The 26,588-nt window shown below is 46.3% G+C and overlaps 1 protein-coding gene across 1 annotated transcript in view; it reads right to left on the bottom strand.

Moving 5' to 3' along the window:
* The window catches only part of ADAMTS20 (ADAM metallopeptidase with thrombospondin type 1 motif 20), a 266,796-nt gene that overhangs the window by 78,197 nt on the left and 162,011 nt on the right, over positions 1-26,588 (bottom strand). The window contains exon 11 of the mRNA XM_073573240.1: positions 10,657-10,761. Coding sequence (XP_073429341.1) covers positions 10,657-10,761 — 105 coding nt within the window. The remainder of the gene's footprint in view (positions 1-10,656; positions 10,762-26,588) is intronic.

Below are 26,588 nucleotides of genomic sequence, written 5' to 3'. Positions count from 1 at the left end.
CTTTTGTATGTGTGTGTGCCTTGTATTGCTCATGTTTATTTTGCTTGTCTTTGTATGCCCCTTTTTCACATGTAAAGCGCCATGGAATAAATGGTGCCATAAAAATTAATAACAATAATAATAATAATCCAGTAATAGCTTGCATCTTCATGGGCCAATGTATTAATATGTACAGTGACAAAACACTTGAATATACCACTTATGTATCGGTCCTCCTAGACCTTGATCATGGTAGTATTCTATAATAATAAGACATAATAATGTATCAATACAAGAACCAAACAAGGCATAAACCAATCAATATGGTATTAGATGTAATAAAATCATAAAAACATGTCAGTCTGAATGAAATAAAGCAAAATAATCATATATGAGCAGCTTTTTGCAATAATCACATCAAGAAATCTAAAATAAAATGCATATAAAAAAGGCATCATTTTCATGTGATTATTGGCTACATCTCCTCTAACATATGATTTATCTTGCCTTATTTCATTCTCATTGACACGTTTTTATTATGACTAACACTAAACAGATTGGTGTATGCTACATTGATTTCCTGAATTTGTACATTTTTATGTCTTATTATTGTAAATACCACTGTGATCAAAGTCTGGAAGGACTGGGACATTGGTGGTGAATCCAAGTGTTCTGTCTCTGTTCATCTGTAATAATACAAGTTATTGATAGATTGATAAACACTTAATAAAAGCAATTTGATGTGGATCATAAGTGTTGTGGTTTACTCTAAAAGGATTGCCAGTTAAGTCATTCTGCAGCCAGAATTTTGCAGGAAACACAAAGCCAGTAAAAGCTAAATGGTGCAATTTTCTTATTGAAGCTCAGTTGTAAAAATGATTTTATCCCAAAATTTATGCATTTAAATAGAAAATAATTTCCCCAATGGTGTCCATAGCATTTAAGGAAACATTCCCATCAAAATTTTTATTCTCTTAATATATTGCAGTCATCATATTATATAGCACTGTGTACTTACAATTGCTCATTTTGCCTTTCTACCAGTTAATTCTTTTGTTCTCCATGTTCTTTGAAATCATATGATTAAAAACTGAATAACGCATTCCTTCTAACTTCTATGTAGAACCAGGAGGTCAATTTTCCCTGTATGAGTCATGAGTCACAGTAAAAGTCTCTGGCAGGAGGAGGAGCAGAGCAGCTGGGTCAGGAGTTGAAGAGGGAAATGATAAATGCAGGGATAAGAGACTTCCTGATTATTATTATTATTATTATTATTATTATTATGCATTTATATAGCGCCATTTATTCCATGGCGCTTTACTTGTGAAAAGGGGAAATATAGACAAGTATAATAAACATGTGTAAGACAAGGGACACACAAGTACATAAGGAGAGGGGACCCTGCCCGCGAGGGCTCACAGTCTACAGGGATGGGTGAGGATACAGTAGGAGAGGGTAGAGCAGGTCGTGCGGTGGTTCAGTAGACCGAGGATCATTGCAGGCTGTAGGCTTGTCGGAACAGGTGGGTCTTCAGGTTCTTCTTGAAGGTTTCTGTTGATGGTGAGAGTCTGATGTGTTGCGACAGTTCCAGAGTATGGGGGAAGCACGGGAGAAGTCTTGTATGCGGTTGTGGGAAGAAGAGATAAGGGGGGAGTAGAGAAGGAGATCTTGAGATGATCGAAGGTTGCGTGCGGGTAGGTACCTAGAGACCATGTCACAGATGTATGGAGGGGACAGGTTGTGGATGGCTTTGTATGTCATGGTTAGGGTTTTGAATTGGAGACTCTGGCCAATAGGAAGCCAGTGAAGGGCTTGGCATAGGGGGGAGGATGGGGAATAGCGGGGAAACAGGTGGATTAGTCGGGCAGCAGAGTGTAGGATGGACTGGAGTGGAGCCAGAGTGCTAAAGGGGAGGCCAGAGAGTAGGAGGTTGCAGTAGTCGAGGCGGGAGATAAGAGCATGCACTAGTGTTTTTGTGGTTTCGTGGTTGAGGAATGAGCGTATCCGGGAAATATTTTTGAGTTTGAGGCGGCAGGAGGAGGCGAGGGCTTGGATATGTGGTTTGAAAGAGAGCGCAGAGTCGAGGATCACCCCAAGGCACCGAGCGTGTGGGACTGGGGAAAGAAAACAGCCATTGACATTGATGGATAGGTCTGGTGGAGGGGTAGAGTGAGATGGGGGAAAGATGATGAATTCTGTTTTGTCCATGTTCAGTTTGAGAAAGCGAGCAGAGAAGGCTGAGATAGCAGACAGACATCGTGGGATTTCAGTCAGTAAGGAGGTGAGGTTGGGTCCAGATAGGTAGATCTGTGTGTCATCGGCATTGAGGTGATACTGCAAACCGTAGGATTCTATGAGCTGTCCCAAGCCAAAGGTGTAGATGGAAAATAGTAGGGGTCCTAGGACAGAGCCTTGAGGAACACCAACAGACAGGGGGCGGGGTGAGGAGGTGGTGTGTGAGAGGGAGACACTAAATGTTCGGTCTGTTAGGTATGATGAGATCCAGGATAGGGCCAAGTCTGTGAGGCCAAGAGATGAGAGAGTCTGTAGCAGGAGGGAATGGTCTACGGTGTCGAAGGCAGAGGACAGGTCCAGGAGAAGGAGGACAGAGTAGTGTCGCTTGCTCTTGGCGGTTAGTAAGTCGTTAGTGACTTTAGTTAGGGCAGTTTCAGTTGTGTGATGCGGTCGGAAGCCAGACTGTAACCGGTCAAAGAGGGAACAAGAGGATAGGTGGGACGACAGTTCAAGATATACATGCTGTTCCAGTAGTTTTGAGGCATAAGGGAGAAGAGATATCAGGCGTTAGACACCGAGGATGGATCAAGGGAGGGCTTTTTGAGGATGGGTGTGTTTGAGGCATGTTTGAAGGATGAGGGAAAGACACCATTTGTAAGTGAAAGGTTGAAGAGATGTGTTAGAGATGGGATGAAGACTGTGGCGAAGTTAGGGATGAGGTGAGACGGGAGTGGGTCGAGGGCACAAGTGGTGAGGTGTGATCTTGACAGAAGGGTGGAGAGCTGATCTTCTGTCATGGTGGAGAAGCTGGCTTTTGCAGAACAGGGCTGAGCGGCTAAGAGGGGCATTGGGGGCTGCGGGCCAAAGTTTTGTCTGATCTTGTCGATCTTCTGCTTAAAGAAGGAGGCAAAGTCTTCAGCAGAAATGAGAGGAGGGGGAGGAGGTGCTGTGGGACGGAGTAGAGAATTGAAAGTGTTGAAGAATTGTTTAGGGTTGTGAGACAGGGAGGATATGAGAGATGCGAAGTAAGTTTGTTTAGCAGCAGAGAGCGTGGACTTAAAGCTGGCAAGGGACTACTTGTATGCGCTGAAGTGCTCAGTAGAATGGGTTCTCTTCCATCTCCGCTCAGCGGCCCTGGAAACCCGTCTCAGTTCTTTGGTCAGGCTGGTCAGCCAGGGCTGCCTGTTGGTTGTACGAGTTTTGCTCTGCGTGAGGGGGGCAGCTGAATCAAGTGTTGCTGTTATTGTGGTGTTCTAAAAAGTGGCAGCAGCATCTGTGTCATGAAGGGAAGCTTTGTCTGTAAGAGGGAGAAGGGACTCAGAGAGTGATTGTAAATTGAGGTGTTTGAGATTCCTGCGAGGGTGAGCGAGTTTATGGAGCGGGGGTTGCGCAGTAGGAGAGGAGAGGGACGAGAATGTCAGTAGGTTGTGGTCAGACAGGGGGAGGGGTGAGTTATTGAGATTAGTGAGGGAACAGAGACGAGTGAAGATAAGGTCCAGCGTGTGACCATCTTTGTGTGTGGCAGCAGAGGACCATTGAGTGAGGCCAAGGGAAGCCGTGTGCGATAGAAGTTTAGAGGCAGCTGGGGTGGAAGTGTCAATGGGGATGTTGAAGTCGCCCATGATGATGGTGGGGATGTCAGCAGAAAGGAAATGGAGTAGCCAGGTGGTGAAGTGGTCGAGAAAAGTGGAGATGGCTAGTTCTGGGGGGCGGTAGATGACAGCCAGTTGGAGGTTGGAGGGGGAATAGATGCAGACGGAGTGCACCTCGTACGAGGGAAGAGTAGCGGAGGGTGGCAAAGGAATTGGGGTAAAGGAGCAGGTATCGGAGCGGAGCAAGCCATCTCCTCCACCACGCTTGTTGCTGGGGCGAGGGGTGTGAGAGAGATGTAATCCGCAATAGGAAAGCGCAGCTGGAGAGGCTGCGTCAGAGGGAGTAGCCAGGTTTCAGTGATGGCAAGGAAGGAGAGTTTGTTGGCGATAAAGAGGTCATGGATAAAAGATAGCTTGTTGCAGACAGAGCATGCGTTCCATAGTGCTCCAGGCAGGGGGACCGGGGGGCTGGATGAATAGGTATGAGGTTGTCATGGTTGCAAAAAAGGGTAGAGGATCGTGGCAGGATGTTAGAAATGAGTGTGGGGATGTGTTGAGGAGGGCCAGGATTTGGGGATACATCGCCAGCAATGAGGAGTAGTAGACAGAGCATTAGAAGGTGGGAGCAGGATAGGACATGATGTGGCCGTGTGTGTCTAGAGAAAAAGGATTGTATGTGGAGGAACAGTTGTGACGAAGAGGTGAGATGGTGTCACGCTCGCGCCTTGGCTGAATGGTGCGAGCCGGGGGTTGTGGCCCCACTGTGCCACAGACCAGACTACCCTGGAAGGGGCGTGACTGCGACAGCTACCTTGGTCTTGGGAGCAAAACGCTGGGGATGTGTGAGGAGACTGAGACCGCCTCCCCCTCTTCAGAGGCATCCTCACACCTTGACTCGGCGACTAGTAAACCAGGCGAAGAAGACGACTTTGCTGACTGAATGCGACGCAAGGGAACCAGACACCTCTTGTCACTTGGTTGTTTCAAACATAGATGGGCATCAGGATCTCTGGTTCAGAATGACCCATGGGCATACCAGACAGCCAATCGAAGATGAACTTCTTCGTATACAAAGCTCCGACCTGGAGCTGTAGTTGTCCTTGCAGGACTAGACTGTTCTCAATAGGGCTCGGCCACCTCGAGACAACGCCCACACCGGCTTCGGCTTGAGACACAGGACAGGCGGGCACGGCTTGAGACACAGGACAGGCGGGCACGGCTTGAGACACAGGACAGGCGGGCACGGCTTGAGACACAGGACAGGCGGGCACGGCTTGAGACACAGGACAGGCGGGCACGGCTTGAGAAGGAACAGGTAGGGACCTGTTCACACAGCAGGTGCAGGTATGGATGCAGGCAGCCAGGAGTGGAATATGAAGGAACAGGTTTGGACCTGTTCACACAGGAGGTGCAGGTATGGATGCAGGCAGGCAAGAGTAAAATAAGAAGGAACAGGTTTGGACCTGTTCACACAGGAGGTGCAGGCGAAGGCAGGAGTGGAGAGAGAAGCTGCAGAAAGAGGTTCTGCAGCGGCAGCAGGAGTGGAGCAAAGCTGAACAACAAGGTCTGTGGAGAGAAGCTGCATCAAGAGGTTCCGCAGCGGCAGCAGGAATGGAGCAAAGCAGAACCACAAGGTCTGTGGAGAGAAGCTGCAGCAAGAGGTTCTGCAGCGGCAGCAGGACTGGAGCAAAGCAGAACCACAAGGTCTGTGGAGAGAAGCTGCAGCAAGGGGTTCCGCAGCGGCAGCAGGAATGGAGCAAAGCAGAACCACAAGGTCTGTGGAGAGAAGCTGCAGCAAGAGGTTCTGCAGCGGCAGCAGGAGCCGTGCAGACAGAGTGGCTAGAGTGCACATGCACAGATAAAGCTGCGAGAGTGCAGATGCACAGACAGGGAGGGCACAAGGAAAAACACAGCAAGGAAGGGAGACATGGACAAGGAGAAAGGGAGACTGATAGACAAAGGTAAGACTGAGTTCAGACAGAGACACAGACAAAGACACAAGGACCAAGACTCAAGGGCCAGGATATTCTGCCTCCTGGCAGGCGGACAGAGAAATGCTAGGCAAGGTACCAAGACATAAGAGTACGCAGTAAGAGCCTTCAGAGAAGGCAAGATACAGAACAGGGCCTGGCTGGCTCAGCAGCAAGGAGCTAACTGAGTTTAGACATTGCACAGGCAATGTTTCAGTGGGAGTGGCGAAACTAAATAGTCAAGTGCTCCAGGTGATTGGTCAGGGACAGATTACCCAGGTGCACCCAGACTGCATAAGAACCAGAGAGTTCAGGCGCCGCCCCCCTATACACACAGTCAGAAAACATGGAGAGCAAGCAGGAGAACAAGAGGCATAGCACATGGAGCTCAGGGCTGGCAACAGACAGATTTCACAGCATGGCTTGAAGCAGAAAGTAAGTTGGTGTGCGGGGGATGGGAGGCCATGAAGTGATGCCAGCAGGGTTGTTACAGATGGCTGGGAAGGATGGAAGGAGAAATGACTAGTTCCTTACTGGGTGGAGGGATTGCAGGAGTTAGGGAGAAATAGAGTAGTATGGGGGTGATGGTAAAAAGAAGGTGAAACATTGTTGTGGTGTAATAGTCCGTTACCTTACAGTCAATTCCAGTCCAATTCTAGTCTAATTCAGAGTACTTAGAAATATGGATTTTGAAGTAGATGGAGCTGACTACGTCTGGAGCAAACCCATGGTGCTGAATATATGTGCAGCTAAACACAATCAGCTGTGAAAGTGGGGTGTGACTGCCCAGGCCAAATGCACAGAGTTAAGCAAAGGTCATAAAAGGGGGAAGGGGTTATACAGACCACTTAGATGTGTGGCAGAGATAACAAGAATGGAGTACAATTATGGATACAAGAAGATGGGTAAGCAATGCATACCATATACAAATACAATGCAGTTCACATGGGGCATTCAGGAGCATGGGAGAGAGGGGTGGAATTCAGCAATGCATACATAGAACAGAAAAAAGAGAAGAATTAACTAAGTAGAAAGCCAAAATGAGCAATTGTAAGTACCTAGTGCTATATTATATGATAATTGCTGGAGGATAAAAACTTTAATGGGAGTGCTTCTTTAAATGCTCTATGCAGTGGTTAATAGAGTAGGGTGTCAAGGAGAAAATCCACCTCAAAAAAAATTATATATATTGTTTGATTAATCTAAGGGGTTTCTTGGTTTTATGTGAACAAAAATCAAGATAAATTGAAATGTTCATCAACTTTAATTTAATAAGCTTTTGCTTAATTCTTCACTATGTTCAAGATATAAATGTTAATTTACACTGAATGATTATCAATTTAGGAGTTCCTATGAACGCTCGTTTCAAGATAATTGTGCAATCTACACAGGCTGCCGATCATTCACTCATTCGTCTGGTGAAATGACTTTTTGTTCTGCACAAAAGATCGTCATTCTGTCAGGAACAATGACAGCCTATGTGCACTGAATCTACACCATGTTCCAAATTATTATGCAAATTGGTTTTAAGTGTCATAGCGTTTTTTGTTTTTTTTTCAATTAAACCCATTGATGGTATTGTGTCTCAGGGTTCTTTGGATCACTGAAATCAATCTCAGATACCTGTGATAATTAGTTTTCCATGTGAGCCCAATAAAAGGAAAACTGGATGTTCCACACTATTAAGCAGGCCAGATTTTTGAAGTAACATGGGAAACAAAAAGGATCTCTCTGCTGCTGAAAAGCATCAAATAGTGCAATGCCTTGGTCAAGGGATGAAAACATTAGATATTTCTCGAAAACTTAAGCGTGATCGTCGCACTGTTAAGAGATTGCCAGGCAAATTCATCGGATTAAGAGAGCAGCTGCTAAAAGCCATTACAAACCAGCAAACAGATATTTGAAGCTGCTGGTGCCTCAGGAGTACCTCGAACCTCAAGGTGTAGGATCCTTCAAAGGCTTGCTGTGGTGTATAAACCTACTATTCGGCCACACCTAAACAGTGCTCACAAGCAGAAACGGTTGCAGTGGGCCCAGACATACCTGAAGACTAATTTTCAAACAGTCTTGTTTACTGATGAGTGTCGAGCAACCCTGGATGTTCCAGATGGATGGAGTAGTGGATGGTTAGTGGATGGCGACCATGTCCCAACAAGGCTGCGACGTCAGCAAGGAGGTGGAGGAGTCATGTTTTGGGCCGCAATCATGGGGAAACAGCTGGTAGGGCCCTTTAAGGTTCCTGAAGGTGTGAAAATGACCTCTGCAAAGTATATAGAGTTTCTGACAGACAACTTTCTTCCATGGTATAAAAAGCAGAAACGTGCCTTCAGGAGCAAAATCATCTTCATGCATGACAATGCACCATCTCATGCTGCAAAGAATACCTCTGAGTCATTGGCTGCTATGGGCATAAAAAGGAGATAAACTCATGGTGTGGCCACCATCTTCCCCTGACCTCAACCCTATGGAGAACCTTTGGAGTATCATCAAGCAAAAGATCTATGAGGGTGGGAGGCAGTTCACATCAAAACAGCAGCTCTTGGAGGCTATTCTGACTTCATGAAATTAAATCCAAGCAGAAACTCTCCAAAAACTCACACGTTCAATGGATGCAAGAATTGTGAAGGTGATATCAAAGAAGGGTTCCTATGTTAACATGTAACTTGGCCTGTTAGTATGTTTTGGAGTTAAATAGCTTTTTTGTTCAGTGAATGTGACCTCTTAATGCTGAAAATTCAACAAATGAGCATTTTCAGTTCTTTAAAACATATCAAATGTTTAGAAATTCTACTATGCCTAATAATTTGGAACAGTGCATTTTGAGTTTTTATTCATTTTGGAGATTATACTGTTATCATTGGGAGGTTTCTTCAATAAATTTCGATGAATACTCTAACGGGTGATGACTTTTATTAGACTGACTGTCATTTGCACCGAACACTTAAAAAAAACATAATTTGCATAATAATTTGGAACATGGTGTATTGTAGATTATTCACTGAGCATCTAAAGATGGTTTGCCTGTGTAAACAGGCTATTAAACAAACACCAATCAACTGCGCAACTCGCAGTTTAATACTTCCCTATTTCTTTGTGTACAGAAACATTCTGACATATGCAAAGTCTCAAAACCTGCACAAATATAATACTTCTCACAACTGAGAGTTTGCTACAATTCTATCAAGCTTATGCACTCATCTGTCATCTAAACAGATCTGAAGGCACACAACTCTGGCCTAAATGAATCAGGAGTACCAGTATTGGCAAATGTTAGCAAGATTACACTCCCTGACAGAAGTTATGTCGCTTATCCATGTTGTGTAAATAAAAGCTTATAACCTGACGTTAAATTCATCCATTGGTTGTATAAATCATTCTTTTGAAAGCTGAAACCCTCTGAAATGTGGTTTAGGTTAAGAAAATAAATTGCCATCAATGCAGAAATATTGATCATTTAATGGACACAGAATGGTCAGATTTTGGCAAGACAAAAGTTTTGTCGGCCACAGAAAGTAATGTGATATTCAAAGCTTATTTTAGATAAAAGGAGGCATTACCACTGTGAGACATGTAACTAACACAGAACAGTAGAACTGAACTTTGTCTCATAACAAACACATTTGCTGCTGCTCTCACAGCTCTGCTGTATTACAACAATGTCTGAACGTAAGATGGAAGCTGAACCACTGAGAGGAACCTGCAGATGTGTCAAGTATAATCACACACCACTCTGCAGTAAGATCAGGAGAGCAGAGAGCGGCCGTTACACATCACACTGGTAACGTCCCTTTTTATTTACAATAATCTCTGGGGGCAGATTCTCATGCAGATCAGCGTCCTGTCCATAGCCTGTCTGGCTCATAGTCTGGAGCAGCTCATTTATATATAAGAAAAACATAGATATCTCTGGAATAATACATTGAGTCACAGATAACAAGGTATATTATTCAGCTTCCTATGTCCTACTTGCTCATATAGAGTAGACGGTTAGAAGGGTTGATTCTACTGACAGATTCCATTTAAGTCATGGTATATTGCTAAGATACACCATTACTTTATGATCCATGAAGTCTGACCTTGGGATATACACAGATTCTGAGAATAAAGGGTCCATAGACCTGGTATGGCACTACACGCAACTTTTTTGTTTTCAAGTATACAGGTGCATCTCACAAAATTAGAATATCATCAAAAAGTTAATTTATTTCAGTTCTTCAATAGAAAAAGTGAAACTCATATATTATATAGAGTCATTACAGAGTGATCTATTTCAAGTGTTTATTTCTGTTACTGTTGATGATTATGGCTTACAGCCAATGAAAACCCAAAAGTCATCTATCTAGAATAGGAGTTTCACTTTTTGTATTGAAGAACTCAAATAAATTAACTTTTTGATGATATTCTAATTTTGTGAGATGCACCTGTACGTGGCCTGCTGCTTTTCCCTTCATCACGAAACAATCACTGACCTCAGAGACACCAGTCAAAGAAAACACTGCGGCAGCCGGCAAAGGCTGGGTCCTTCCCTGGAGGAAGATCTGGCTAGTCCCGTGTTTGAGGCTCCACGGACTTTATTTGCATATTCGCATTTCCCTTCATAGCCGAGTAGCCAAGAGCATCACTTTGCAGTAAAAGCTTAGAAGGGGACATAGTTCCAGCATTTTTGCCCTCACACTTTCAGGATCAGTGGGAGTCCCAGCCACAACTTTATAGCATTGAAATATCCATTTAAATATAATATATGTACTGCTTTTAAATCTTTAGATGTTAGAAAAGTATGTTATAATTTACTGAGATCTTGAGATCTTAAAGAGTAACTCCAGACATTTCTTCAATTTATTTTAACTATACTAACCAAATAGAAAGTCTAAAGTGCATACCTTTCCAGGACCACAATCGCTTCCATCAGCTAAAGGCATATGCTGAGTTAAACATCCTTTATGCATCCCTTCTGTACTGGTGCACCACAAGCGCTTACATTGTTTCTAGTTAAAAACAAATACATTTGATGTAATTTTTTTATATTCAACTTTTCTTTGTAGTGGAAAATGTCTCAGGTGTTTCTTTTAATAGAAAAAAAATTTAATAAAAAAATCACAGACATTACAGTTGCATATTAGATAGCTGTGGCTTCTTTACATACATGCTTCTCCTTATCGGAGAACACGGGCGGACATTGACAGTCTGCGACCTGTGCAAAAAATGTGTCTGGGCTCCCCTCCTTTTATGGCGACAAAGCTACAGATAATATATATTTATAGACAAAAAGAATACACCAACACATGTGCTGCTGTATTCTTTTATATATATATATATATATATATATATATATATATACACAGAGCCTGTGTGTGTGTTTGGCACATGTGGCAGTGCTGGCTAGTCTGAGCCAGAGGAAGGAGACCCGTGAGATACCTTCGGAGTGGATGGTCTGATAACCGTGAGTGATACTGACCGGAATACTAAGCTCCTGAGGAGCAGTTTATGTTGTATTTAATAAACCGAATGGACTTTTTTTAAACCCTAAGCGTCCTGGTATCTACCTCAAGGACCACCCAAGCGAGTACTCTACGCCCACTCATAGTGTGGAACATTACAATATATATATATATATATATATATATATATATATATAGCCAAACACAAGCATATATGGCTGATGGAGCATGGGAAAACTTTTCTGAAGGAAGAGCTGATGGACTGGTCTTCTGGTCAGATACTGCTCCATCAGTAGTCATTTTATATCTAACAGAAGAGGACTGTGTGAGGGACAAGGGAGATTCCATTTTGGATTTATGAATTTAGGCCCCATAGCATATCCAGGGATCTCCCGCCACTCCTGAGATGTGGCCCCCACCCTTGGGAGAAGTACAAAATCTCAAAAGATAGGAACCTTTGCCTAAAGGTACTGTCACACTTAGCGATGTACCAGCGATCCCGACCAGCGATATGACGCGGTCAGGATCGCTGGTACATCGCTAAGTGGTCGCTAGTGAGCTGCCACATAGGCAGATCTCACTAGCAACATCGCTGGGGACGGGGATCGCTACTTACCTGTCTCACCAGGCGATCCTGCGTCCTCCCGCCCGGCTCCACGCGTCGCTCGTCCTCACAGCAGGAAGCGCCACAGGAAGCTGACGACGAGAAACAGTCCTGAACGTTCTCGCGCGATCAGCGATAACCAGCAGGGGAGCCGGTCGTAGGTAAGTATCAGACACAGAGATATCGCTAGCAATATCGCTATAACGTCACTAGTTATAGCGATATTGCTAGCGATATCTCTTAGTGTGACATGCCCTTTATGGCCAGTGAATTAGAAACCATGTGTTAATGAGGCAAGGAGGAGTAGAGCTAGGATCCCCTGCTGTCTTTTGTGCAAGGCTGCTTACTTCAAGAGAAAACACTAGACTATTTGGCACCGATATCTAGAGATGGATTATGAAAGTACTGTGCATCTCAGGGTTAAGTCCAATGTATCACAAGAACCCTGGGAGCTCCCTGCACGCACCCCTGCATCTCATATTGCTCTAGCTGTCCCGGATGCCGAGCTATCGTAACTGGCCATCCAAAACCACTTAGCTGACCCGTATCGGTCCAGCCCCAAAGAACCCGTTGAGATGTCAGTCTTCCTGTTTGGACCTCCAGCTAGGAAGTTATGACCCATCGGAGATATTGGGAATTATTTCAGCGAGGAGATCAAGGGAGGAGAATTCAGTCTAACCAAGAGGGGTGGTGGCTAGAGTTGAGCGAAACGGGTCGAAAAAATTCAAAAGTCGCCGACTTTTGGCAAAGTCGGGTTTCATGAAACGAAACCCGACCCTAAGATGAGGTCGGCCACGAGGTCGGCGACTTACGCGCCAAAGTCGCGTTTCAAAAGTTTGTTTTGCGCTCTTTTTCAGCCAATCAGGATCCACGGACACTGTGGGCAACGTGATGACATAGGCACGGGTCACCACCATCTTTCAGAAGGGCATGCAAGTGATTGGCTTGCTTTGGTGGGCGTCACAGGGGGGTATAAAAGGGCGTGCACGCCGACCGCCATCTTACTTCTGCCGATCTTAGTATAGGGAGAGGTTGCTGCTGATTCTGTAGGGAGAGCGTTAGGCAGGGAAGAAGACAAAACAACTGCTTCTGCTGCTAGCGATTTGGCCTGCACAACACACCAGTCACTGTGTGTGCAGTGCAAGGGGAGGCTATATAGTGGTGTATCAGTGGTGTTGGTTGTTGGGCTGCCTTTTAAGGCTTCCTGACAGGCTGGCATTGCTGTTTACCCACTGCTCCGCAAACTGCTTTTTTAAAAGCAATCCCAATTTTTTTTTTTGTCCTGCTGAGAAGAAAAAAAAACTGCTTCTGCTGCTAGCAATTTGGCCTGCACAACACACCAGTCACTGTGTGTGCAGTGCAAGGGGAGGCTATATAGTGGTGTATCAGTGGTGTTGGTTGTTGGGCTGCCTTCTATGGCTTCCTGACAGGCTGGCATTGCTGTTTACCCACTGCTCCGCAAACTGCTTTTTTAAAAGCAATCCAATCTCCCTTATCCTCTAGTCACTTTTGTCACAGCTGTGCCATCGAGCCTGTCACATAGCGCTCAGATATTCATTGGGCCTCACACAATCCAAAAGTGTCCAGTGTCCAAAAGTGTGTGCAGAGATTCAAAATCTCCCTTATCCTCGTCACTTTTGTCACAGCTGTGCCATCGAGCCTGTCACATAGCGCTCAGATATCAGTGGGCCTCACACAATCCAAAAGTGTCCACTGTCCACAAGTGTGTGCAGAAACTCAAAATCTCCCTTATCCTCTAGTCACTTTTGTCACAGCAGTGCCATCGAGCCTGTCACATAGCGCTCAGATATCAGTGGGCCTCACACAATCCAAAAGTGTCCAGTGTCCAAAAGTGTGTGCAGATATTCAAAATCTCCCTTATCCTCTAGTCACTTTTGTCACAGCAGTGCCATCGAGCCTGTCACATAGCACTCAGATATCAGTGGGCCTCACACAATCCAAAAGTGTCCAGTGTCCAAAAGTGTGTGCATATATTCAAAATCTCCCTTATCCTCTAGTCACTTTTGTCACAGCAGTGCCATCGAGCCTGTCACATAGCGCTCAGATATCAGTGGGCCTCACACAATCCAAAAGTGTCCAGTGTCCAAAAGTGTGTGCAGATATTCAAAATCTCCCTTATCCTCTAGTCACTTTTGTCACAGCAGTGCCATCGAGCCTGTCACATAGCGCTCAGATATCAGTGGGCCTCACACAATCCAAAAGTGTCCAGTGTCCAAAAGTGTGTGCAGATATTCAAAATCTCCCTTATCCTCTAGTCACTTTTGTCACAGCAGTGCCATCGAGCCTGTCACATAGCGCTCAGATATCAGTGGGCCTCACACAATCTAAAAGTGTCCACTGTCCACAAGTGTGTGCAGATATTCAAAATCTCCCTTATCCTCTCGTCACTTTGGTCACAGCTGTGCCATCGAGCCTGTCACATAGCGCTCAGATATCAGTGGGCCTCACACAATCCAAAAGTGTCCACTGTCCACAAGTGTGTGCAGAAATTCAAAATCTCCCTTTTCCTCTAGTCACTTTTGTCACAGCAGTGCCATCGAGCCTGTCACATAGCGCTCAGCTATCAGTGGGTCTCACACAATCCAAAAGTGTCCAGTGTCCAAAAGTGTGTGCAGATATTCAAAATCTCCCTTATCCTCTAGTCACTTTTGTCACAGCAGTGCCATCGAGCCTGTCACATAGCGCTCAGATATCAGTGGGCCTCACACAATCCAAAAGTGTCCAGTGTCCAAAAGTGTGTGCAGAAATTCAAAATCTCCCCTGTCCTATAGACACCTTGTACCTTGTTTTACATTACTATATAGTTTGTTGGATTTTGTCTACATTTCTACCAAAAATGAGGAAGGCTGGTGGAAGAGGCCGTGGAATTGGGCGGGGGTTGGCAGCTGGTAATGATGGTGTTGGTGTGGATCTGATGGTAGTGGCAAGAGCAAAATAGGACCGAATGCAGGAGGTGCTGACCCTGCGTCATCGTCTGGCTACATAAGGCCTCGAACGCTTAGTTTTCTAGGAGTTGGCAAACCGCTTTTAAAGCCAGAGCATCAAGAAAAAGTTTTGTCTTACATTGCTGACTCAGCCTCCAGCTCTATCGCCTCCTCTTCTTCAGTTGTAAAAAGTAAAAGCACTGAGTCGTCATTGGAGGCTCATGTTCATGAACCACACCTTTCCTTGTGTCCTTCACCCCAACCAAGATTGAAGGATGACGCAGGCCATACTACTGATTACTCCATGGAGCTGTTTTCACATACCATGCCTGAATTATCAAGTCAAATGGTGAATTACCCAGGCCAAGATGAATCTGACATGGAGTGCACTGATGCACAGCCGCTGATGGATGATTCTGCTGGTACATTCACTCAGAGCACTACATTGTCCTCGCAGTGTACAGAGCCAGATTCTGACCCTGATGAGACTCAGGTGCCCCTTCCCGCACACTATACCACCATACACGGTGACACAGAGGAAGGTGCACATGACATAGAAGAGGAGGTGATGGATGACCCAGTTGTTGACCCAGATTGGCATCCATTGGGGGAAGAGGGTGCTGCTTCCAATAGCTCAGATGAGGAGCATCCACAGCAGACATCGACATCGCAACAGCTGTTATCTGGCAGGCCCGGAGCACTCCAAAGACAGGTTCCAAACATCAAAAGAGTTGCTGGACAGCTTGTCCAGAGGGTCAAAAGATCACAGCGTGCTAGGCCGCAAAATGTCTGCCAAAGTAGGAAGAGTGCAGTGTGGCACTTTTTTGAACAAAATCCTCATGATCAGGCCAAGGTTATCTGTAAGAAGTGCGCAAAGACCTTTAGCCAAGGGAAAAATCTGAAAAATTTGAATACCAGTTGCATGCTTAGACATTTAACCAGCATGCACTTGCAAGCGTGGACACAACACCAAACCTCAAGTGCCACATGTGTAACTGATCACAACGAAGGTAGTCAGCAACGCTACATTGTTTCCCCCACTGTAAGCCCACCGGTTAGCACAGCAGCAAATGTTGAGGTGTCGTTGCAAGACCACAGCAGTCAGGGAATCCCACTGTTATATCAACGAAAGACTGATTCTAGGCCATCAGAAAGAACACCAACTCCATCACCATCATCAACCCTCTCTCAGTCCACCCTGTCCACTGCTACTTCCACCATATGCAGCTCTCAAGTCCAGCTCACCCTCCCAGACACTATGAGTAGGTCAAGAAAGTACTCAGTCTCTCATCCGCGTACACTGGATTTGAACGCCCACATTGCCAAACTAATCTCGTTTGAGATGATGCCCTTTCGGTTGGTGGAAAGCACAGCTTTCCGCGAACTCATGGCCTATGCAGTACCACGCTATGACCTACCCAGTCGCCACTTCTCTCGCAAAGCCATCCCAGCCCTCCACCATCATGTGAAAGACCGCATTGTCCATGCACTCAAGCAGTCAGTGAGCGGAAAGGTGCACCTCACAACTGATGCATGGTCCAGTCGGCATGGCCAGGGCCGTTACGTGTCCATCACTGCGCACTGGGTTAATGTGGTGGATGCAGGGTCCACAGGGGACAGCGGTGGTGGGACAGTGCTGCCTAGCCCACGGTATAGGAAACAGTTGGCTGTAGGCGTTCGACCCTCCTCCTCCTCCTCCTCCAGAAGCGAAAGCTCGTCCACAGAGCGCAGTCGTACGAGCACTACATCTGCAGCTGCCACTGTTGCACACGATGTGTCCCCCTATCGAGCAGCTAGTGGAAAGCGTCAGCAGGCTGTGTTGCAGATGATGTGTTTGGGCGACAGACACACCGCCGAGGTGCTGGCCGAGTACTTGAAGCGACAAACTGAGTCATGGCTGGGCAGTGTACATCTTGAGGCAGGCAAAGTAGTTAGTGATAACGGCCGTAATTTTGTGGCAGCCATAGCCCTTTCAAAACTCAGCCACATACCTTGCTTGGCTCACACCTTGAACCTGGTGGTGCAGTGCTTCCTCAAAAATTATCCGGAGTTAACAGCCCTGCTCCAGAAGGTGCGAAGACTGTGCGCGCACATCCGCCGGTCGCCTGTACACTCCGTTCGTATGCAGAAGCTGCAGCGATTGCTCCACCTTCCCAACCACCGCCTCATTATCGACATTGCAACAAGGTGGAACTCCACCCTGCACATGGTGGAGTGGCTGTGCGAGCAGAGGCAGGCCATTATGCATTTGTGGGAGGATACACGGCCAGGCACTTTGAGAGCAGACATGGAGTTGACAGGTGTGCAGTGGTCGAAGCTGAAAGACCTTTGTAAAGTCCTTCAGTGTTTTGAGGAATGCACACGGCTGGTAAGCGCAGACGACGCCATCCTAAGCATGAGCATCCCACTTATGCGTCTGCTCATGCAAACTTTGACGCACCTTAAGGAGCAGGCATCTGCAGCCAATATTGATGAGGAGGAAGAGGAGGAGGGAATCCTTGATGACATTCAGCCATTGTCTGCTCAGGGACCTCTCCTGGACGAGGTGGAGGAAGAAGAGGAGGAGGATGATGATGGGGATGATTACTTAGGGGAGGAGGATGCATCTCGTGGGGCAAGTGAAAATGTTGGCGTGGCAAGGTCTGGTACAGGGTTTGTGCGTGACTGGAGGGATGTGGATTTGCCAGAAAGTGCTCCTCCACCCAGCACTCGCAGTGCATCATTGACACCGGGAACATTGGCCCACATGTCAGATTATGCCTTGCGGATCCTAAAAAGGGACCCCCGCATTGCCAAAATGATGAACGATGACGACTACTGGTTGGCCAGCATCCTGGATCCACGCTATAAAGGCAAATTACAAAACATCATGCCACAGGAGAACCTTGACCTAATATTGGCTAATAAACAAGCAACTCTGGTAAATCGGTTGCTTGAGGCATTCCCAGCACACAGCAGCGGTGATGGTTCTCACACGAGCCGTACGGGCCGGGGGCAGCTTGGCAGAGGTGTTCGTGGTGCACACAGCAGAAGTGGCGTTGGAGACAGGGGTTTCATGACAATGTTGTGGACTGATTTTTCAAATACCGCTCACACAACTGGTAATACTGCATCGATGGAAAGTGACAGGAGACAGCAGTTGTCAACTATGGTTACAAACTACTTTTCCTCCCATATCGATGTTCTCCCACACAGGTCATTCCCCTTTGACTATTGGGCCGCTAAACTGGACACCTGGCCTGAATTGGCCCAATATGCCTTACAGGAGCTCGCTTGCCCAGCTGCAAGTGTGCTATCGGAAAGAGTCTTCAGTGCAGCTGGATCAATCCTGACAGAAAAAAGGACCCGTCTGTCAACCCAAAATGTGGATGATCTAACCTTCATTAAAATGAACCAAGCATGGGTTTCCAAGGATTTTGTCCCACCTTCCCCTGATGACACATAGGGTGACAGAAAAATGGCTTGCTTTGGTCCACCTCTTCCTGGTACTTCACCTATTTCGCCTTTTGCATCAGCTGAATTTCCAACATCAACATATGCCACTTTCTAAAACTCCCTAACTGTGCTGCCTCCCCCCCCATGGCCGGGGTCACCACCTACCGCACGACACCGTGCGAGTGCCGTTGCCCTGGACAGGTGGGTAGGCCGACTCTTGGGCGCGGGCACTGGCACAGGGTCCCTCATAGTGCAATCAAGTGTCTCTGACGGTGGTGGTGCACACCCGCCGTCAGACACATCGCTGTACTATGAGGGGCCCAGTGCCAGTACCGACGCCCACGAGTGGGCCCCCCTTGCTTGGGCAGGGCCCCAGCATTTGCAATCGTTACCTCTCCCTGCTCCTCCGCTGTGTAATCTGGGCCGTCAAATCCATACTGTGCCTGACACCGTCTGAGCCTGCCTCCTGAGACATATATTTTGAATGTGTACGCTATCCATACATGTTATCCAGGGATACGGTACCCTTTCTAACCTTTGTGCAATCACGTGCAATCCATACTGGGCCTAACACCGTCTGAGCCTGCCTCATGCTGTATAGACATATATTTTGAATGTGTACGCTATCCATACATGTTATCCAGGGATACGGTACCCTTTCTAACCTTTGTGCAATCACGTGCAATCCATACTGGGCCTAACACCGTCTGAGCCTGCCTCATGCTGTATAGACATATATTTTGAATGTGTACGCTATCTATACATGTTATCCAGGGATACGGTACCCTTTCTAACCTTTGTGCAATCACGTGCAATCCATACTGGGCCTAACACCGTCTGAGCCTGCCTCCTGAGACATATATTTTGAATGTTTACGCTATCCATACATGTTATCCGGGGATACGGTACCCTTTCTAACCTTTGTGCAATCACGTGCAATCCATACTGGGCCTAACACCGTCTGAGCCTGCCTCCTGAGACATATATTTTGAATGTGTACGCTATCCATACATGTTATCCGGGGATACGGTACCCTTTCTAACCTTTGTGCAATCACGTGCAATCCATACTGGGCCTAACACCGTCTGAGCCTGCCTCCTGAGACATATATTTTGAATGTGTACGCTATCCATACATGTTATCCAGGGATACGGTACCCTTTCTAACCTTTGTGCAATCACGTGCAATCCATACTGGGCCTAACACCGTCTGAGCCTGCCTCATGCTGTATAGACATATATTTTGAATGTGTACGCTATCCATACATGTTATCCGGGGATACGGTACCCTTTCTAACCTTTGTGCAATCACGTGCAATCCATACTGGGCCTAACACCGTCTGAGCCTGCCTCATGCTGTATAGACATATATTTTGAATGTGTACGCTATCCATACATGTTATCCAGGGATACGGTACCCTTTCTAACCTTTGTGCAATCACGTGCAATCCATACTGGGCCTAACACCGTCTGAGCCTGCCTCATGCTGTATAGACATATATTTTGAATGTGTACGCTATCCATACATGATATCCAGGGATACAGTACCCTTTCTAACCTTTGTGCAATCACGTGCAATCCATACTGGGCCTAACACCGTCTGAGCCTGCCTCCTGAGACATATTTTGAATGTGTACGCTATCCATACATGTTATCCGGGGATACGGTACCCTTTCTAACCTTTGTGCAATCACGTGCAATCCATACTGGGCCTAACACCGTCTGAGCCTGCCTCCTGAGACATATATTTTGAATGTGTACGCTATCCATACATGTTATCCAGGGATACGGTACCCTTTCTAACCTTTGTGCAATCACGTGCAATCCATACTGGGCCTAACACCGTCTGAGCCTGCCTCATGCTGTATAGACATATATTTTGAATGTGTACGCTATCCATACATGTTATCCAGGGATACGGTACCCTTTCTAACCTTTGTGCAATCACGTGCAATCCATACTGGGCCTAACACCGTCTGAGCCTGCCTCATGCTGTATAGACATATATTTTGAATGTGTACGCTATCCATACATGTTATCCAGGGATACGGTACTCTTTCTAACCTTTGTGCAATCACGTGCAATCCATACTGGGCCTAACACCGTCTGAGCCTGCCTCCTGAGACATATATTTTGAATGTGTACGCTATCCATACATGTTATCCAGGGATACGGTACCCTTTCTAACCTTTGTGCAATCACGTGCAATCCATACTGGGCCTAACACCGTCTGAGCCTGCCTCATGCTGTATAGACATATATTTTGAATGTGTACGCTATCCATACATGTTATCCGGGGATACGGTACCCTTTCTAACCTTTGTGCAATCACGTGCAATCCATACTGGGCCTAACACCGTCTGAGCCTGCCTCCTGAGACATATTTTGAATGTGTACGCTATCCATACATGTTATCCAGGGATACGGTACCCTTTCTAACCATTGTGCAATCACGTGCAATCCATACTGGGCCTAACACCGTCTGAGCCTGCCTCATGCTGTATAGACATATTTTGAATGTGTACGCTATCCATACATGTTATCCAGGGATACGGTACCCTTTCTAACCTTTGTGCAATCACGTGCAATCCATACTGGGCCTAACACCGTCTGAGCCTGCCTCATGCTGTATAGACATATATTTTGAATGTGTACGCTATCCATACATGTTATCCAGGGATACGGTACCCTTTCTAACCTTTGCGCAATCACGTGCAATCCATACTGGGCCTAACACCGTCTGAGCCTGCCTCCTGAGACATATATTTTGAATGTGTACGCTATCCATACATGTTATCCGGGGATACGGTACCCTTTCTAACCTTTGTGCAATCACGTGTAATCCATACTGGGCGTGAGAACGGCTGGCGAGCTGTTAAGCAAGCTACAGCACCTGTCCAGACAAGTACAGGGATTCCCTAGCGAGGAGACTTATTTGATTGTTTTCAATGTTGGGACAGCAATTTTTGGGGAGCACTATACTCTGGAGAATGATAGATGGGGCCCACCATACACTGGAACATTCCAAAGGTGGACATCAGACACTGGAGCAGCATTTACAGGGCCCATTATACACTAGAGCATTAGAAATGGGGCCCATTATGTTTGGAGCATTATTTGGGCCCATAAGACAGTGGAGCTTCATCCATGGGGACCAACATATACTGTAGCATTATGTGGAGCTCATCATATACTGTTTCAAACATTATATGGGACCAATGATTCTGTATGGAGAAATAGATGGGCCTCGTCATGAGATGTAAAAAGTGAGGTATTTTTCATTGGACTATACCGCTATTTCTCTGCCGTATCGGAGCATGATGAGTTGTTGTATGTGTTAAAGGGGCGCTCTTTCGCCCAGGGCACATGAAAACCTGGAGCCAGCCCTCCCCCCCCACAGTTTGTAGCCAAATAACCCCCATTTTTCAGTGCGTAACTTGTATTATGAAGTTAATTAAGGTTGACAAGCTTAAGAAAGAAGAATTTATGCTTTTGGCATTCAAATGGGCACTGTAGGTGTGTTTCCTGTCCTCCTCTCACTGCCGACTTTTATTCCCCATTGACTTACATTGGGTTTCGTGTTTCGGGACGACCCCGACTTTTCCCTATAATCGGACGATCTTGCTCGACCCGACTTTTGGAAAAGTCGGGTTTCACGAAACGAAACGCGACCCTAAAAAACCAAAAGTCGCTCAACTCTAGTGGTGGCAAATATGGGAGGGGGCACGCAAAGGGTTAAAAACTAGCTACACGCTTTTGGCCCCATCTTTGTTCTACCATGCGAGCCACGTCACGTTACGTGTGGAGACAGACCAGGAACTAAGGAAGTACCTGTGCACTTGAGCGCTTCCCTGGGGCCCACATGCTATAAGAAACAATAACTTAACGCATACAGCTAACTGCTATTCCCAACCTGTACCCTACTTTTATCTGTACCTCTGACTGTAATATCTGTATATATTTGTAGTGTCTAGTGCGCCTTTCGGAAATTAAAATATCAATTAATTTTGGGCTGCTCTTTTATCTCAAAACCTGATTTCCAACGTCCGTGAGTCCGGCTAGTACTTATACGCTACCTGGGGTTGGTTTCTGACCCGATATAAGCTTCTGACTGGGCTTATCTCTAACGAGGAACTGGTGGCAGCATACCGTTCTGATGTTATTGGGGATCCTGGCAGTGATGGATCGGAGGTTTATATATAATCCCGGCCTGGGACTGGTGATATATATACCGCCCTCACTGCAGAGTGCCCCAATAACTCTCCGGCGATTACTTATCCTAGGTGCAGTTTGCTTACTGACCTGAGGGTAAGGGGGCACAAGAGAGCTGCGACTGTGGAAGCTCCGTCACAGATTGGTGACGGCAGGGTGATATCCATGAGCCCCTGGTTCTCTCGTGTTTTGTTTTCCTTACAAGGACTATATAAAAGAGGGCGCTGTGGATAACAAGAATACATTATGAAAGGGACAGCACTGTACATAATAGCGGAGGAAGCTATTTAATAAGGGACGGACAGCACCATATATAACTAGAGAAGATGGTACATAATAAGGGATGATGTTATACATAATAAAAGAGGAAACTAAGTAATTAAGGTCGAGCGCTATATATAATAAATTAATACACTATATACTAAGGGACTATGCTATACCTAATAAGTGAGTATACTATATACTAAGGGAATGTGCTATACATAATAAGAATACATTCCTGTATCCATGTGCAGTGTCAGTGTGCTGCTCGCTTTTACAGACACATTGAGTGTCAAAATCGGATCATAACAGGACATTCTGTTAGGGTTGGCGGAATGCACCAAATAAAGTATACTAATAAGGTGCGTTCGCAACCCGGGGTCCAGCGTGCAGAGATGGAACCTGCTGCTAAGTAATGGAGGAACAAGATGGCGGTTGAGCAGCGAAAATACGCGGGTTAAATGTCACCCAGTGTGAACAGCATCGAACTCTGTTGCTCCACAGAGCCGCAGCAACAACGTAAAAAAAAGCTGTTTCCTGTTGAACGTCACAGGGCACAGCAGATATGGTGGAAGTGAGATCTCTAGGCTCAACCCCTAGAATGCTGGGGCTAGAGACTGACCGGACCCACTATGCGCACAGCGTTGCACAGGCGATGCTACTACTTGGCGCTGATGCTAGGCACCGACTCTGCCTCCTACCTGCACTATCAGCCTAGGCACTAGCTGGCAGGGCTGAACAACACATGCATACCAAGGGTAGGGGTTTCATAATGAGTCAGTGACCAGAGAAAATCATTTGTGCATACAACACACACACCACATGGTCTATACTAGCGCACGGCCGTGTGGCTATGAGATCCTTTTATAGATCCCAGTCTTCCAGGACCTTGCTAGTGGACCAACCCAGGCTCGCTTGAGGACCTGAGCAGCTGACCGACGACCACCAATGAGAGGTTGCTACCTCACAAGCATGTTCAGTAGAGCGAAATCCTTTCTTAGTCTCAGGAACGACTGCTCGCTGCTGTTTGCTGTTGATTGCTATAGCTAAACCTGGTGAGGCAGCAGCAATGAATCGCACAGCACGGGTCTGAGCAATATGGTGAGACCGACGTCTCTGCTGAGCAGGATCCGCTGCAGCCGTGACTGAATGGGAGACTGCAGGAGAAGACATGGCTTGGGATTCCTCCTGTGCAGAGGGAGAATCCCAACGCCTAACACATTCTCTGACCCTCATGGCTCTCATTTTCAGAGCCATGATTTTCAAGGATGTGTGAAGGGATCTATAAAACTCTATGAGTCCGCGTGCCGTCCGATAAAAAAATCTGGCAGCACAAGGATATTTCACACAAATGTGAGAATGTGGCCAAAGGGCCCCGTTTCATTTAGCGATGCACCAGCGATCCCGACCACGATATGACCCAGTCAGGATCGCTGGAGCATCGCTAAATGGTCGCGAGTGAGCTGCCAAACAGGCAGATCTCAGCAGCGACACAGCAGCGGTCATTACTTACCTGTCAGACGCGGCGATGACGTCCTCCGCCCGCGTCCACGCGTCCTGGGCCGCTTCTCGGCGGCGGCTTCCTGCTGGCGCCGAGGAGAAACGGCCCAGGATGTTCTTGCGCGATCAGCGATAGCCAGTGGGGGAGCCGGTCGGAGGTAAGTATCACATGTAGCGATATCACTAGCAATATCGCTGCTGCGTCACAAAATCAGTGACGCTTTAGCGATATTGCTAGCGATATCATAGAATTATGATATCGCTATGTGTAAAGCCCCCTTAAGGGATTTTACAGATAACATTATCACTCCTAGTTACACAGTGCAGATACAGAATAATATTTACATACAGGAACTTACCACTGATATCTTGACTGATTAGTCATTTTCTGCTGTTTCTTCTTCATCTGGTCAGACCCTCATGATGACATCTTCCAGTCACGACTCATCTTGTCATGATGATCGTCGCAGCCATGAAAATAACAAGGTCACATACATTGTATATATACATGTATCCCCCTCGCACTGCACCCCTGAATACATATATGTACCCCACCATTAACATACGATTAGCCACGCATCAATCAAAATATAAAGTGATAAGCAGCACTGTTCCCCACCCATTAACTATAATCTCGGCCACCCAATAATATAAATTATTCAGACTCACCAATAAACTTTATGGCTATGTGCAAACACTACGTTTTTGTTATGGAAAATAATGCAGAATTGGTGCACTTGTTTATATGATACCTTGTCCCCTGATTGTTCCTCACTCGGTTATGACTTACAAATGTTGAGAAAAAATACTGAACAAATACTGATAGTGTGGCCATAGCCTAATGTCAATTCTTGCAGCGTATTTCACCCATACTAATGAGTTGGCGAAAATACGCAACATAAGCATGTAAGAAATGTGGAAAAATGTATTTTATGCAGTATTCTTCATGCCAACACATTAGGACATGCAGCAGAATTTTCTCCTGAAAATCCTGAACATGTGTACATAGCCTTAGTCCCTGTCCTGTGTCCCACAATTCATTATAAGTACTTGGTGGCATCATAATTTAGGGTGGGAAAAGACATAATCAGGTACTAAACATCCTCAGCCACCTCCCAATTCATCACAAGTCCCTGACAGTGTCTTTTCCCATCACTCAGTTCATTATAAAGTGTCCACTGCACCGTACCCCCTCCTCTCCCCATTTTAAGCCCCTGATAGTGTCATAATGAATTGTGGATGGTTGAGGAAGCTATCGGGGACTTAGCACTCTCATTTTAATTCATTTTAAATCCATATCTAAAGTCCCCTCCCACTTACCCTGTTCATAAGTCCATTATAAGTCCCCCTTACTCCCATTCCAATACACCCCCCTCATTGTCCTCTCCCTCTGGCCCTCATTGTTCTCTCCCACAGCTCTATCATTGTCCTCTCCCCCTCATCCATCATTGTTCTACCCCACTCCCATTGCTGTCCTCTGTACCACCTCATCACTGTCCACTCCCCCACCTCCTATCATTGTCCTCTCTCCCATATCCCATCATTGTCCTCTCCTCCACATCCCATTATTGTCCTCTCCCCCACATCCATCATTGTCCTCTCCCCACACATTCATCACTGTCCTCTCCCACCTCCATCATTGTTCTCCCCCACCTCCATCACTGTTCTCCCCACCTGCATCATTGTTCTCCCCCACCTCTATCATTGTTCTTCGCAACCCCTCATTGTCCTCCCCCACCTCATCATCGTTCTCCCCACCCCATCATTGTTCTCTTCCAACTCCATCATTGATCTCTCCTACCCCATCATTTTCCCCCACCTCCATCACTGTTCTCCCCACCCTATCATTGTTCTCTTCCAACTTAATGATTGTTCTAACCTACCCCATCATTTTCCCCCACCTCCATCACTGTTCTTCCCCACCACCATCATTGTTCTCCCCCATGTATTTGTAAAAAAAAAAAACAAACAAACAAACAACAACACTCACCTCTCTGTCCATTCCCTGACAGCATCGTCATCGCCGGCAACTTTTTCTCTGACAAAGTTGCTGACGTCATCCAGCCATGCGTGCCTGTGCCAGAGAGAAAGCGCCGGGCAGGAAGCTGAGGACAGATTTTTTTCTCCGGTAGGCAGCTGAGCTGCAGAGATCGTTCCCTGCCCACCGTACATGAGTTCAATCTGGCCATGGGCACCCCGTAGTCTCGGGTTCAGAGAAACAGGCCAGACTGCCCTCATTATTAGCTGCCCTGTAATGTCCCCCCTGCACTTCTGGGCCCCAGTGCAGCTGCATTGGCAGTACATCTGCCCCTGCTGGGGAAGCATTATTGTAAGCTGTGAGCCAATTAAATGTTACTGTATGTCTTGCACCTGTTTTAACTCCTTACCTGTATAAAAGACACCTGTTCACACATTCAA

This window comes from Dendrobates tinctorius, unplaced genomic scaffold (genome assembly GCF_039654945.1).
Source record: "Dendrobates tinctorius isolate UK_male_01 unplaced genomic scaffold, ASM3965494v1 ptg000035l, whole genome shotgun sequence".
Taxonomy (NCBI): Eukaryota; Metazoa; Chordata; class Amphibia; order Anura; family Dendrobatidae; genus Dendrobates; species Dendrobates tinctorius.
This window is presented reverse-complemented; position numbering and strand designations above follow the sequence as displayed.